The 16827-nt window shown below is 37.0% G+C and overlaps 1 protein-coding gene across 3 annotated transcripts in view; it reads right to left on the reverse strand.

Moving 5' to 3' along the window:
* Positions 1 to 908: 908 nt before the first annotated feature.
* Positions 909 to 16827, reverse strand: part of LVRN (laeverin) — a 73086-nt gene continuing 57167 nt past the window's right edge. The window contains exons 14-21 of one of the 3 annotated variants that reach the window (XM_032273992.1): positions 14419 to 14572; positions 12889 to 12983; positions 10841 to 10948; positions 9943 to 10110; positions 9594 to 9731; positions 5359 to 5434; positions 1710 to 1850; positions 909 to 1132 (exon numbers count right to left, since the gene is read on the reverse strand). In XM_032273992.1, coding sequence (XP_032129883.1) covers positions 1710 to 1850; positions 5359 to 5434; positions 9594 to 9731; positions 9943 to 10110; positions 10841 to 10948; positions 12889 to 12983; positions 14419 to 14572 — 880 coding nt within the window. In that variant the 3' untranslated portion in view covers positions 909 to 1132. Of the gene's footprint in view, positions 1133 to 1224; positions 1851 to 5358; positions 5435 to 6081; positions 6123 to 9593; positions 9732 to 9942; positions 10111 to 10840; positions 10949 to 12888; positions 12984 to 14418; positions 14573 to 16827 lie in introns of those variants that run through there. The other 2 variants (XR_004267493.1, XM_032273983.1) reach the window with 2 other exon arrangements.

Genomic DNA, 16827 nt, shown 5'->3' on the forward strand with positions numbered 1-16827 from the left:
GCCAAGTCTGAGTGTCCTGTGCTTTAGTTTGTCCACATGGTGAAGTCCCACAGCCTCCCCCGACACTCAGGGAGAATTCTCTTGTGATGCAAATATAAAAGCAAATGTTGGTATCGTATTTTCATTTATGGCTGCCTTAACATATACAAGAAATAGGAAAAAAGCCTTAGATCACATTGCTTGGAACTTATATAACATCTTTAAAGACTGTTAATTGACGTCACACTTCTTAATCTTTACAACATCGTCCTGAGGTGGAGATCTGTAGGTTTACCTCCATTCTACAAAAATAAAAATGAAATAAAAGATTAAATCACATACACAAAGTCGAGAAGAGGAACGATTAGCTTTAGTTGTCTTGTTTAATCAAGCATGAGAAAACTAAGCTAATTCCATACATTGAGACTGACGAAAATGTATAAAGTAAGTTGGTCCACATTACAAGTAGGTTCAATTTGGCCAAAAGACACCATGTTTCAAACTTAATCCCCTGAGTGCAAAACTGTAAGGATTATGCTCCAGTTAGTCTTTTAGTTCTGTTTCCTTCATTTCAAAATTCCTTTTGCCCTAAATAGTAGCTGGTACTTGCTATCAACCTTTTTTTTTTTTTATTTTATTTTTTTTGGGACAGAGTTTCGCTGTTGTTACACAGACTGGAGTGCAATGGCACGATCTCGGCTCACCGAAACCTCCGCCTCCTGGGTTCAAGCAATTCTCCTGCTTCAGCCTCCCGAGTAGCTGGGACTACAGGTGCGCACCACCATGCCCAGCTAATTTTTGTGTTTTTAGTAGAGGCAGGGTTTCACCTTGTTGACCAGGATGGTCTTGATCTCTTGACCTCGTGATCCACCTGCCTTGGCCTCCCAAAGTGCTGGGATTATAGGCGTGAGCTACCACGCCCGGCCTGCTATCATCTTTTGACATCATTATTGTCACTCGTCTGCTTAGGCTGAAAATATGTCCATCCCACAGGTGAATACACAATCAAGAGCTGCAGAGCGGAGCCTTTATCTCCACGTGGTCCTCCACCACAGCAAGTCGAAGTGCACTTCCAAGGATCCTACAATCATTTGTCTTTTTGTGACACCATAAAGTTCAGTAACCAGCAATGCGTGGTTCAATGCAGGACGTACTGTGGGAGAGAGAAATGGGCAGGAGAAGACACACTTCTTGCCTTTAGGGCTCATTAAATTGTCTACTGTTTCTTTTCTCATCTTGCTTTGCTTTGGCTCTTCTGTCTTCTAGTGAATATACTTTTCGAGTGTCTGTTTCTTTATATTATCATGTTATCTTCAATTTCCAATGTTGAAAAACCCTAGGGCTTTGCAAAACTGTTATTTCCCTCAGCAAAGAATGTGCTCCTCATCAAAGCCAATGATTTCATATTCCACTGGCTTCACAACAAAATAAGCAAGACTTTCTTAGGTACATTTGTTTTTCCATGACATTTAAAGTAAATTCTCTGGGATTGTAGCCTAACATGAAGTGACATCTTTCCCAGAAATATAGCAGCATTGGCAAAATTGTCAGCAATCACCCAACCTCGGGGCCAAATGTAACAATATGGGAAGAACGGCACTCTGATTAATAAATGTGACTGAAATGCAAATAAAATGTGTGGTTTTCCAGATTCACAAAGTATTGGAAGACAAAACTGTGAGCAAATGCCATTATAATATGCAAGAGGAGCGCTGAAAGATAGCCCCAACCTATGTGTTTCTCCTCAGCCACTCAGCCATCCTGTCTCTTCGCTTCTTGTTTTTCAGGTTTTCATTCTTTATTGTCTGTAATTTGGTATGAACTTTGATCCTCTGGTCTTCCTCCAACATGTTATTGAAAAACTGCTGCAGCTGGAAGGACAAAGAGACAGCTGATCAGTGCAATCTAACTTCTCATTTGGACCAAATAAACGTCTAAATGCTAAAGTAGCAACATGATTTTGCAAATTGGTGATAATGAATGAGTAGAAATGTATACTCCTAGATTGTGTGTCCCTGGGAAGACTGTGGCTGGACAATGTGATGAACACCACACCTACCCCAAAGAAGCAAATGTGACAGGAAGGTCCATGAAGCAGAAACTATGTCTTATTCATTGTTCTATTCCCAAAGCACATATTAAGTCTCAACGAATATTTACTGAATACATATAGAGTGTTATCTAAGATTTGTAGACAGAGATACAGTGAAACCCCCCACTGTAAATCTCAAAAGAAACTGCTACTTCCAAAGCTCAAAATTGGTACATAATATTTGCATCTTTACAAATGTCATGCTTTACTTGAGAATACTTAGATAACGGATTCGTGCATTGGTAGAATTACCTCACTGGGTCAGGTCAAGCATTCACTCATCAGAACATTTGTTGCAATATTGCCGATAAATCATACTCCAAGTGAATAATAAATTATATTACAAAATATAAATGTTATAAATTTTTTCAATTTTCATTTTACCAAAACTCTATTTTTATATCAGTGGATTAGAACTCCAAACACTTGCAGCCCTAAGACATAGCTCACAAAAGCTCACTTAAACCCTAACATATTTGAAATTGCATAGTAATAGGGCTATCAAGCCTAATTGCAATGTAAAAGAAATGTTTTGGAGAAAAATAAGTTAAAAAGCCAGGAAGAATCCTCCCCGGCTCTTTACTTCCCTGCTCACATCTGCCAGGAGGTGGTAACCACCAACCCTCAACTCCACATCACAGATAGTGTGTCCAGGGCTCCCATAGCGGTGGGAGGGGAGTGGGGATGGTGTGTGGGATTATAGGTGGGCCTCACATGTGCTTGAGAGCATGTCTAGCCGAGGGAGGAAAAAAACCAGAGCTAGAGATGTGGAAGGTGTTTGAAAATCGTGCCTGTGGGGAGGGACAAGCGACACAAATCACTTCATTTTCACTTTCCTTTTTAGTATTTATTTTAGATACTATCCTGTGAACTGATGCAGCCTAGCAGCACTGCTGGACATGAATAGTTGTTCGCAAGAATATTCATCTTAGCTAATTCATAAAAAAATTGCAATAATTTACTGCTAAATCCATTTTTGCAATTTTGAAAATCTGTCAGTGACTAGAGTTTTGAAACTTTTAAAATTACTAAATTTACAAACCTCATTAATTCATTCCTTAAAACAACAACAAAATATCACTAGATTCTGTACAGGCAAAGGTCGAACCGATGATACAAACACACACTGAGTCTTGATTCTTGGAGCTTTTGTTCCAGCGTATTCTGGGTGTGGTGCACTTTTCTTTCCCTTGTCCAGGGAATCCCTCATAAATCAGGTCCTGACAGCTCAGCCTCAGGCAGGCCAAAACTCAAAAAATGATAATTTCTTCAGGAATTAACAATTCTTCTCTCATAATCACAATGATATGACTGTCAACGTCTCCTTTTTTTTATTTTTTTTTTTTTTTTGCTTAGAATCAAATTTCAGGCCTTTATGACCTACACATGTATTTGTTTATTTGCTTAGAGAGAGTTGATTTACATTTATTTACACAGACTCTTCTTGTTCTTATTAACATAGTTTCAGGCCGTGGTGTTTAATGTTAATCAGTGTTACTGGGATTTAATTTATGTACAATAAACTAGATCTACTTGAACCGGACACGTCCATGAATTTTGACCAATGTGTACCCCTTTTAAACCACAGCCACAATCCACTACATTTCCTCTACCCCGCAAACGGGTCGTCAGGCCCTATTGCAGTTCATTGCTCTCTGTCCCAGGCAACTACTGATCTGCCCTTTGTCACTATAGATCCATTTGCATTCCCCAGAATGTGACTTGCTTCTGTTACTAAACAGAGTCTCCTTGATATTCATCCATATTGCTACACAAATTTTAACATTTCACCATAGTATTCCATTGTGTGGATATATTACTTTTCCTTATTCATTCACCTATGGATGGGCATTTAGATGGTTTCCAGTTAATATTTTTTAAAAACTCCCTCTTTTCTGACATGGTCGTGCCATGTTACATTCCTCTCTGCTGTATAAAAGAGTCCCAGTTGCTCCATATCTTTGCCACCATTTGGTACCATAACTCTTTCTAATTTTACCTATGCTACTGGGTGTGTAGAGGTTGTATTTATATTGTATTCTTGTTTTACTTTGTGTAAATGCATCTTTTTGTCGACATCTGCTTTTGCCAGCTTTGTTTACCTTCTGGTTACATCCCTTTTGCCTTTCGGAAGTACCCCTTCCCCTTCCCAGTGCCTGTGACTTGGGTGGGGCTGTTGCCTAGTGTGGCCACATGACTCTGGCTAGACCAATCAGAGTATTCCATCTTCCCCGGACACAGCGATTGCTGCGTCTGACCCAAGTAGGACCATCCAAAGTGCTTTTTACCAGGGCTGGAACTCCTGAAGCTCTGAGAAACTATCCTTCCTTCTGCAACTGAGAGTGCTAAAGATTACGTAAGCGGGGAGCTGTGCTTCTCTTCACATGGAAAAAGACTGCCTAATAAATATTTAGCCTAGAGGACAGCAAAGCCAGGAAATGGTAAGAATCTAGAGTAGACAAAACTAAGATATGATCTCAGTCCTCAGGGAACTCATTATAGTCTCATGGGGTAGACATATTTACCAGCGATTACACTATAATGTAATAAGCACTATGGTAAAAATATATTCATAGGATGACTTGAAAGCATGGGTGAGAAGAGGGTATAAATAGGTTCATTAAAAAGTTCCTAGAATAGGTGGTAGGCACAGGATCTTAAAAGATGATTAGGAATTATCCAGTGAGGAACAGGGATGAGGAGCGTTCTCCTGACAGAAGATAGGGTGTTTTTGAAATCCAGAAAATGTGAAGCAATGCAATAATTCAAGAAAATTTGTAAGTGATACAGTATAGGTAGAGGAAAAGTGTTTAGGGGTGTCTGTCCATCTCTCTTGCTCTCTGACACTTGGCGGTGATGTGAGCAAAATGAAGACAAACTGTAAGGCAGGGCCAGATCATGAAGGGCCTCATGTGCTAATCACAAGATTTCAAAATTTCTTCGAAAAACTATGAAAAGCTACTGAAGCTTTGGAACAGGGCAATGACTGGAAGTGACGGCAAAGGTGGGATGGAGGGAAGCGCAGTTTGTGACGGGAACCCTGGGCCAGAGTCCACTACAGTAATTCAGGTGAGAAAGGATGAAATGCCACCCTCCAAGAACAGGTGATCTCTATTTCAGAAGCAGGATACAATTAAAAACTCTTCTCTCACAGTGATACAGCACCAATAGAAGCATAGAATGTAATGATTCAGATAAGCATATTATTTTTAATTTTAGCAAGTCCAAATTGCATAAAAAGTGGTTTCCAAATTATCACTGTATTTCATAATATTTAAAGTACTTACCTCCTCAATCTGTATATCTGTAGTTATGGCTCTCCCTATTGTATATATTAGATTAATCAATGATTGTGTTCCATACCTACAAGGCAATAAATGTTAATCAAGGGTGGAAAGGGTTTTGCAAGATAAAGCTATATTTTAGATAGCAGATGCATGCCAAGTGTACAGCCCCTATTAATTCCTATCTTCCAAAGCTAAGTAAAAACGTGTATGAACTAGTTTAGCTTCATCTTTTAATAGAAAATCCTATTAACACTAAGGAAATATTATAGTTAAATACTTATATGTATTACACAAATCTATTATTTAACTCTAACAAGCTCTTCTTAGAAACAACCATTATCTTTTAAGATGAGGTAGTTGGAATACATGTCACATGTTCAAATCAATACAATTTGTAAGGGAATAAATAAATATGTAAATTATACCCCTTAAAAAAACAGTAGTTAATGGAGGATCAATTTCAGAACTGCTGACTAAAACCCCGGAATGTGTATTTAAAATGCTGCATTTATATATGCTCTTTTGGAGAGAGGATTCATATATTCTGATGTTCTCTAAATGTTGGTGATCCTGAAGGCTGAGCACCATGGCTCTACCTGTGCTTGTTTCAATAGGCACAGTAATGGAAACTTCCCCTCCAGGTTACTGTACTTGAATATCCAGCAAAAAAAAAATCTTAAAATAGCAGTGAAGTATTGCTATGAAAAAACAGGAGATACTTACCTGCTCAAAGTGTGGCTGTAGTTAAAAAAGTATATAAAAGACTTTTGGGTGCATTAAAAAAGAAAGAAAAATTAAAATAGGGTTATTATAATGGACTGACCAAGAGATGGTTGAATAGTTAATATATACAATTGATTTCCTTCAAAAATTTCTACTTGAAATTAAAAATTATGAGAGTTAACTTTGGTATAATATATTAATAAAGATGAGAGAAAATAGTGCTGCTGTTTTTCCAAGTTCCTAGCCGTAACTTACACTGTGTCTACCTGAGCAAAGTAAAGAACAATATAATTCTGCATATACTTTAGGCAAGCAAAACTGTTTCTATGAAGAAAGAGGAATATTTCTTAGTTCTCTATTATAATTGGCCAGCCAGGCAGAAAAAGCCTATAAAATGACTCAAGAAATTTGAGTTTCTAAGAACCCAAATTCCAATCTTAAAAAGAAAAATAAAGGCCCCATGTGGTGGCTCACGCCTGTAACCCCAGCACTTTGGGAGGCCAAGGTGGTCGGATTGCATGAGGTTGGGCGTTCGAGACCAGCCTGACCAACATGGAGAGACTCTATCAATACTACAAATACAAAATTAGCTGGGTGTAGTGGCACATGCCTGTAATCCCAGCTACTCCAGAGGCTGAGGCAGAAAAATCGCTTGAACCTGTGAGGCTGAGGCTGCAGTGAGCTGATATTGCCCCATTACACTCCAGCCTGGGCAACAAGAGCAAAACTCTGTCTCAAATTAAATAAAATAGAAAATAGAGGAAACCTATCTTTGGTGCTAAATGTGTGAATTTCTGCCAGACACAGGAGAAAGGTTACCCAAGGAGGCAGGGCTGGGTTTGATATTACCTTGGACAATTAATACATTGTAAAAATGGAGAATAACAGATCCTTAGGAGCGTTGCTCTGGAGCGTAAATGAGATAATGTATGTGGAAGCATGTATTAGATTACCTGGCACACTTCATTTCTTCCTGCTCTTGTCAACTTCAAGAGGAGTTATTTTTGAAACAGAGATGATTTATCATTCTTGTTGAGAGAGTAATCTCTTTCAAATGTGACTCAACAAAACTGCATTTCACATAGTTTACCCCCATCAGTGTTCAAATACATTCTAATTAATATAAAGTTAAAAGCCAATATGTGTCAATATAGTAATCCTTTTTAAAAATTTGATAACATCTAATGTTAGTGTGGGAACAGTGATTTGGGTACTCCAGTATGGCTCACCCTTCTACCTCTCCCCCTTCTCACATTTCCCCTCCCTTCATCTCCCCTACTGTGTCTGATTCCTTGTGGAAAGGATGGCCATGAGTCAAGCATGGGTACACCAAGGCATCTGGCCTGATCCACGCCATGGGAACAGATCCCCCAGTGCTTGGACTCTCCGCTCTGATAACCTCTCACCTTGCTGTGCTTCTGTTTAGCCTTCTCAGCTGTGTTCCCCATCATGAAATACAACCAAGTAGAAGTGAAAATGTTTTTAAGCTTAAGTTTTTAAGCTTAAGACTTTAGGGAATATAATAATATGTGGAGAAAAAAAAATCAAGTGCTTAGTGAATGAAGAAGGTAAGATTCATTTTGAACAGGCTGAGTTTAAAACTGATCATGCTCTGTATTCTAAATTCAAATTAAACTATGGTTTTTCTGTATGCTGTGAAGCCCATTTAAGAGATGATAAAGGCACAAATAACGCTTCTACCACAACCAATGAAGTCACAAAAAAACTATTGCTCCATCCCTATTTACATAGATAGGATCTATTCATAGCTATGTGTACCTATTGACTTTTCTGTAACTTGAAAGATAGCTTTATGACCAATGGAGTCTTTCTCATTGGAATAAGTATTCAAGAGATCATCTTTGGCCCAATAATTAACTAAATTTTCCCACAGCAACCAGTGTAATGCTCTGTCTATGAGAGTAGGGATAAAGATCAAGCCAAAAGTTGTTTTATTCAATCAAATATTTCAAAATGTATTTCCAGAGTAGGCTTCCTGGGAAGAATTCTGGGCCTGACTGAAAGGCCCAGAGGTTCCTGCACTGCCATCGATGATGTACTCAATTCCAACATGTGCCTCGGTGTGGAGATGATGCCTGACCCTCAACTTACTTTCCCAACTCCTATCTCCTCTCCAGTGCTCTAAGCTCCAGCCAGTCACTTTAATTAGTCCCAAGTTGACCTCCCAGCTCTGCCTCCAGGTATTTCCTGGTGTTAGGTCCTCCAGGTAAAAGGAGGAGATTTGCAATTGTGCTTGTTCAAATCACACTCACCTCCCTTTCTTCCACTTAAACCCCCAAAGCCCTTGCCATCTCTCCTCCACAGCATTTATCAGATACCAAGTCCTAATCCCTTTACATCCCCAATAACAATTTGAACTGCACCTTGACGTAGAAAAACTAAAACGTTTTATTACCAGGAAGAATCTTAGAATTTATCAAATACATCTAGAAGAAACCAAGACCTAAATGTTAACGAAGGGGTTTTTTAGTTCCAGTTCCAAATGAGTAGGTTGGAAAATTTTGTTTCTCCTGTCTGTGTTTCTTCTGGAACGATTACTCTGCTGGCAAAATTACACTTTGTTTACATCAGCATATCCCAAGCTGGAGTTTAGAAGAACTATTCCTAGAAGATGCTATGTAGTCAAACTGTATGGAAAACTCTAGGTTTCCTTCTGCAGGGCTTCTTGGAGACTTTATAATGCTAAAATTCACTGTGAGTTTGCAAAAGTGAGGGTTAAAACAGTTTCGAAACTGATTGAGCTATTGTCTCTGTCTGTCCCAGAAGGCTTATCATCCCCATCTTCATGAGTAGCATCCACTAGGATGTGCTTGAGAAAAACTCGTTAGTGCTCAGTCACATTTTAGCAAATTCAGTACAAATACTTTCTACATTTTAATATAAAATTTAATTTGGCATAAGCATTTTTTACTTATAATTTTATACTATCTTCATCATTACATGAGGACTAGTGACATACGTATTATCATGTCAAATATGTCTGTTTAGTGATAATTAAATATTTAGATATGCAAAAAACTAAGTATTCCTGTGCCATTTTGAGTATAAAATTGTAATTATTAAGTTGAAATTTTATTTCCAACAATTCATAAATCATGTTATTGTCTATTCAAACAAAACTATTAGCAAAATTGAGCAAGACTGCTGAATATAAATTAAGCCCTAAAAATAAATGCATAAGATGTCGAATGCAAATTAATTTGAGTCTGAAACTCATTTTGTAGCAGAATGCGCAAGAGAAGTGAACTAAGGTGAATATACCAAGTAGAATAGGCATCCTCATTTTGTCAACTATAATATTCAAGCTGTAGTTAAAAGTTCATGCATTGCTCTTCCATAACACAGGCAGTTTGTAGTGAGACTAAACACAGGAAACATGATCACTTTTCTAGTCAATGCAAAGGACTTTTGTGACCTAGCTAGACTAAAACTGAGCTTCCACCACCAAACCAGTGACCTAAATGAAAGAAAGGTCTCACTTTCCTTCTTACCTTTTACTCACAGCTTTCCAGTTGTTGACTAAGAAGTCTTTTGCGACGTACCAGCCAATGTCAGATGCTGCCACAACCTCAATTATATTTGTTTCATTAGAAGTGAATGGGGATGCGCTGATAGCATACTCCATATATCTGCAAAAGCGCATGTGTAGAAAATACATTTTAAACATCCAACATAAAGAGTTAGTTTAAATAAACGAGATAAAATCCCACGGTTCTAAGGTAGTGAGGTACAAATATGCATCATTTTAATACTTACATTAGCACATTTCTATTTTTTCCCTTTAGTTTATTAATTTCATTCCTCCAGCAGAAACTCTCAAGGTAAGCTGGCCATAATCACCTGTTAAGTATCCATGGGTCTTTGCTGCAGCTCATTGCATAAACAAGTTGAAACTTTTCTTCTTCCTTTGTTGTATTAGTGTAAATATTTAACAAGATGTCCCACTCTTTATCACTTCCCAAGGCAATGCCATAACATAAAACCACTTCTTTAATTGGATAAGGTATTCTGTAAGATATAACATACAATGTTATTTTTCACAGCAGTTAAGTTATATGTTGATCCAGGTTACCATATTTTAGAAGTATAAATCTAGAAAAAATCTTTGAAGACACAGATAAAGTTCAAAAGTAGGGATCTAGAGAGGCAATTGTCAAAACTGACGTTAGCATTAATTCCATGAGAAGAGATCATCAAATTCCAAACTAAGGAGCTTTAAGAAAGAAGTAAATTAGAGTAGTATAGTGTATATTGATAATACAGTTTGGTCTTGTATCTCATTATCACATTTCCTAAGAGTACATCTGAGTTGGTATATTAAAGCTGACAAAACCAAAATGGGAGTTAGTCTCAGCACTCAGTGAGGCAACAAACTAAGAGAGAGATGGAGAGAGAGAGAGAGGTGCTCTGCTGCACTCTTAGATATAAAAATCATGAAAAAACAACCTATTAAGACTCAAAACAAGCATAGAAAGCTAAAACTAAGTGCTTATTGGAAGAATGCACTGGGAATGAGAGGTCCTGGGTGATGATTCATTGTATAAATTCTAACCTGTTGTTCTACACACACCCACATTAAACACTGGTTTTTTAAAAAAGGTATTTTAAAAGAATAGTAGGAGAAAGCGCTTAGCCAAGTGAAGGCAAAACACTCATTCCCACAGTGAGTACATCAAAAAGGGAAATTGCTCGGGCTAAAATACAAGGACAAAAACGTAAGGAATTATATTACTCTTACTCATTTTCTGGATGGTCCACCCATTTTGCAAAGAGTTCTTTTGACAACTGAAGACAGTCTTCAAGGCCCAACCAACACACAGTTCCAAAAAGTTTTTCCAGTGATATTCTTGAAGAAAAAGTCAAAGAAAAACAGTTCATTTTGCATTACCACCTTCATTTTCTCTGCCTCCAAGAATGTGTGTTTTATAAAAGGATGGGTATTTTTAAATATCCTTTCAATGACATCAAGTTTGTTTAAAAAAATTGCTTTTGTGGATGACAGATGTATTTAAGATTCGTAGAAATATTTCCTGAGAGGCTCTTAGGCACCAAAAAAAGTTTCTAAGACTAGTACTTTCTGAAAGTTAGAAACAAATTGCTGCCATCCTTCATCTCCCTCAAGCACACATGGGTGTACCCAGGCTCCACAGCTGTTGTCAATTTATTTTTCCTCCCTTTTACTAGAATTCCCTTATGGATAAAAAAATGATTTTAGAGTATCTAATCTAACAGACTTTAAAATAAAGTTCTTTCTCTATACAAGAAAGGGAAAGGGCATAGTTCATTTCTCCCCTTCTACAATTTGTTTTCTCTTGTTTTGGTGTTTCTTCTACTCCCCCTGACTGTTATGTACATGTTAAAAGAATAAAGAAAAAGAATAACAGTGTTTGGTTGGTTTCGTTGGTTTTTACAGCTGAGAAGGGGAATACATTGTACTTCAAAACAAAATAAGTTCAAAAGAATACAGTGAAGACCAGTAATAAATCCAGGTAAGTGATGCCTTGTGGTCCCTACTCCAGGTTTGGGGTAAGGGTCAAGAAACACAAATCGGCCTTAAGTTTCCAGAAAATGCAAGAGCCAGATTTCTGTTACTCCATCCTCCAGTTTCAACCCAGCCTGACATGACCTTCTGATAAACTAAAGAGGAATGTCCAAGGCTGGAGGCCCTCTGAGAGCTCTAGGCATTCATCTACATGTGTACTCACTCCCTGACCCCACCCATCCCAATCCCAAGCTGGTGGCAACAAGCTGGAGTTCTGTGGAAGTGCAGTCCAACTCCCCAGGGCTGCTCTGAAGAGAACTGGCCCTGGGATGCTATAAAAAGTAGGCCACTTCAGTCTAATTTAGGAGAGCCAAGGATATGTCTAGTTAACAAATGTGCTGTCTGATTGAGCACACTGCTTTCGCATTCACTCATACAAATTGCCTATCCACTCTCGATCCTAGCTAGTCCTTACCATTGTACCCCTACTCATCCATTCCATTCTATGTCCTTCCAGTCACATCCCTTAGCACTAAAATTTTGGCCCTCTCAGAAGAGTACTATTGAGAGAGAACAATCATACTTTGTATATTTTGTTTTTCTTGCTTGGTCTAATTGGTTTGAACTTGACCAGAAGTTGTAGGTATAATCCCCGTACTGTTATTGGCTACAGAGTCCCTCCCTAAATCTAGAGACCATCCTACACACAAAACTTAGGGCACAAGAAAGACAGAAATACTACCACTCCATTTTGCCTCTTGCCTCCTTCCCAGACCACCATGACAACATGCTTACTCTCCTCACCCGACCAGTAATATGAAAGTCATTTGTGATATTAACTCATGCTCATACACCAATAACTGATCTATATCACTGTCTACCTACCTCATCTTATCTGCATAATGACAGGATTTCTGTTAACAACAATGTACAGAGGGGACCTTTTCCCCCATGGCTTTTCCATGCCCATCAACTCACTGGTATAGGCTAGCTTTGCTGAGCACATCTTCACCAATAGTAGGACACATTTATGATTTCAACCAGTAGTCTAAGCTTTGAGAATATAGAGCTATAAGCTCCTGTGTGTACATGCATGTGCTTTGCAGGTAAATTAAGATCTCAAATTGACCATCTTCTCTTAGAATACATGTAGCCCACCAATCTCTGAGCTATTGTTCTCAAATACTAATAGCATACAAAATCTCTCAATGAATAACGGATATGAAGATTTTATTTTATGACTTCTGGAAGCCTATTAATATGAATGTATTTTATTCAATTACCATTTCTTAAAATATACTTACAGAGCTAAGTAGTCATCTTGTAATACCAACACATTTTCACGAATTATAGTTACATAAATATTCCATATTGAATTAAGTCTCTTTAATAGATACTTCTATAAACAACAAAGAAAATACACTGTTAGTTCTGGCTTGCAAAACTGAATTTTCACTATGTTCCTATTTATTTATCTGAAAAGATATTGATAGAGGAGTGGCAGATATTTCTTCAGAAATTCTCTGTTACTAAATATGTAACTGGTTTATTTTTTACATCTTTGGGTTTAGTTCCGTTTTACATAAAATGTGGTTTACCATAATACCAATGTTACAGTGTATTGTGATGATTAAATAATATATTGCAAGCACATTTCCTGACACAAAGCAAGAACTCAAAAAAATCAGCTACTATTATCGCTTAACATCATCTGATACATTTCCAATTATGTTCAAAATAGAGAAGAAATGTCAAGAAGCCCTGATTCTGAAATAAAGTTTCTCCAACTAAGCTATCAGATGGTAAATATAAAATTATAAAAGTTATACATTTATTAATAAATCCCTAAGAATTAACTAGATGCTGCTCAGTGAAATTCTTTAAAAACAAATAGTAGTTATACTTCTTTACCCAGAACAAGTCATCAGATGTCATCAATGAGCTCCCTCAATCCCACCAAAATTTCAGTGCCTTCTTTTATTAATCACCATCTCAAGATCAACTAAATTCCCACAGGTACTTTGATTATTAGGAAAAAGAAAATCTGGAACTGTAAGAGGTATTTGCAATCTCACCCTCAGAATAGCCTAGAAATTCACTTGAAATCATCACCTAACATACTTTTTGGTTTGTGTGACCCCTAATTCCCCAAAGAGGGCTCCTTAACTTTTGCATTGATTTTATCATTGCCATTTTCTCCTGTAATTACTGTTTAAGACCTAACAATGGATAATATATATTTTCATTTATGATGGTATGTCATTTCTCTGTTCACTAATTCTAATTTCCCCCTTTCTTTTCCTAACATCAAAAGCATCTTCATATTTTTACATTTTCTAGAATATATCTCTCTGGTTTTAAGTGCTATTGCTATGGATAAGAATACTGCAATTTTAAACACAGAGTTGTTAAAAGTCATTCTGTTTGCCTAACAATCTCTCAGGAAAATAGTTGCTAATAAATATTATCCTTTTTCCTAAAAAAAACTGGGCATACCATTTCCATCCACTTCTGGTTTCTTAGGACACCCTCACTTCACCAAGAATGAAGTACCCCTCCAATCGTCACTCATCTCCTAGACCAGGTCTAGACTAAGGTTTAAATTTCAAAGCCCAATCAGTCATTGAAAAAAAAAAAAAAATATATATATATATATATATATATATATATATAATTTAAAAGTATATTTTTATTTATATATTTATTTTCTTTATAAAATAAATGTACATTTACTTTCTTAACAATGGAAAAGACCTGTCTTACGGATGCTGGCTACAATATGAAAAGAAGAAGAAAGGATTTGTTTAAAAACTACATAAGAAAGATGAAATTACCTTTAATAACGGATATAGATCAGAGTTCTTCACATCAGAAACAAGATCCTTGGTTACCAAGTTTACCAAGACTGTATGCCATACTATGATTTCGTCTTCTTCAGCAAGGTATTTGGTTAACTCAAGTGCTGTTTCAATCTCAATATAATTGTTTCTGTTTGATTTAAAAACACACACACTCAAAAAACCTTCACTTGCTAAATAATTGGCATGCGTTTGACATTTATTCCATGTTTCAATGCCTGACTTCAATAAGGCATGTGAGTAAGCGTTTGACATTTATTCCATGTTTCAATGCCTGACTTCAATAAGGCATGTGAGTAAGTCAAGAACAAGAAGGTAAGCGTCTCATCTTATAGAAAAGATGAAACCGAAGCAAAGTTGACAAGCCCTCCATTTCAATTTGGTACTTTAACGTGTCCAAAGTCTTGAAGACTAGAGAAAATTCAGGCCAAATGTTGGACTGATTATTAGGAAATAGAAGAGTTATGCATTTAGTATGCATTCTTATGAGAGTATAATTTGCACTCAACAAGTATTAATTTGAAGTAATTCTCTATCTAATGCTCTGCCAGCTACTTATGTGCACATCAACTACAGGCAAACCTCAGAGATATGGTGGATTCTGTTCCAGACCACCACAATAAAACAAATATCATAATAAAGGAATTCATATGATTTTTTTGATTTTTCCAGTGCATATAAAAGTTATGTTTACACTATACCGTAGTCTATTAAGTGTGCAATGGCATTATATCAGGGAAAAACAGTTTTACACATCTTAATTTAAGAGTAGTTTATAGTCGACAAATGCTAACAACAATCTGAGCCTTCAGCAAGTTGTAACCTTGGCTGCTAACTGATCAGGGTGGTGGTTGCTGAAGGCTGGGGTGGCTACGGCAATTTCTTAAAATAAGCAACAATAAAGTTTGCCACATTGCTCAATTCCCTTTCACAAAAGATTTCTCTGTAATACGTGATGCTGTTTAATAGTATTTTATCCACAGCAGAACTTCTTTCAAAATTGGAGTCAATCCTCTCACACACCCTGCTGCTGCTTTAACAACGAAGTATACATAATATTCTCAATCCTCTGTTGTCATTTCAGCAATGGTCATAGCGTCTTCACCAGGATTAGATTCCTTCTCAAGAAATCACTTTTCTTGCTCATTCATAAGAAGCAACTTCACCTCTATTCAAGTTTTATGATGAGATTGCAGCAATTCAGTTGCATCTTCAGGCTCCACTTCTAATTTTAGTTCTATTGCTATTTCCACCATACCTGAAGTGACTGCCTCTGCTAAATCTTAACCTCTTGAAGTCATCAATGAGGATGGAAAACTTCTTCAAAACTCCTATTTATACCGATTTTTTTTACCTCCTTTCATGTATCACAAATATTCATAATGGCATTTGGAATGATGAATTCTTTCCAGAGATTTTCAATTTACTTTGACCAGATTCATCAGAGGAATCATTATCTATGAAAGCTATAGCTTTATGAAATGTATTTCTTAAATAATAAGATTTAAAAGTAGAAATTACTCCTTGATCTGTGGGCTGAAGAATTGATGTTGTGTTAGTAGGCATGAAAACAACATTAATCTCCTTGTACATCTCCATTATAGTGCTTGTGTAACCAAGTGCATCGTCAACAAGCAGTGATACTTTGGAAAGAATCTTTTCTTTCCTGAGCAGTAGATCTCAGCAATGGGCTTAAAATATTCAGCAAACCATACTGTAAACAGATGTGCTGTCATCCAGGCTTTGTTGTTCCATGTACAGAACACAAGCAGAGTTGATTTAGCATAATGTTTAAGGACCCTAGGATTTACAGAATGGTAAATGAGCACTGGCTTCAACTTAAAGCTACCAGCTGCATTAGCCCCTAACAAGGGAGTCAGCCTGTCCTTTGAAACTTTGAAGACAAGCATTGACTTGTCCTCTCTAGCTATGAAAGTCCTAGAGGGCATCTTCTTCCAATATAAGACTGTTTCATGTTAAAAACCTATTGCTTGGTGCAGCTATTTTAACAATTATCTTAGCTAGATCTTCTGGATAACTTACTATAACTTCTACATCAACATTTGCTGCTTCACCTTGTACTTTTGTTATGGAGATGGATTCTTAATCTTCATGAATCAACCTCTCCTAGCTTTAAACTAGCACATTTTCCTGCACCTTCCTCACCTCTCTTGGCCTTAATCGAATGGAAGAGAGTGAGGACCTAGCTCTGGATTAGGCTTTGGTTTAAGTGAATGTTGTGGGTGGTTTGATCTTTTATCCAAATCATACAAATTTTCTCCATATCAGCAATAATGCTGCTTTACCTTTTTTTTTTTTTTTTTTTTTTTTTTTTTTTTTTACCATTCATGTATTCACTGGAGTAGCACTTTTAATTTCCTTCAA

The sequence above is a fragment of the Sapajus apella genome, unplaced genomic scaffold, assembly GCF_009761245.1.
Source record: "Sapajus apella isolate SASKATOON/1434 unplaced genomic scaffold, GSC_monkey_1.0 scaffold1, whole genome shotgun sequence".
In the NCBI taxonomy this organism is placed as follows: Eukaryota; Metazoa; Chordata; class Mammalia; order Primates; family Cebidae; genus Sapajus; species Sapajus apella.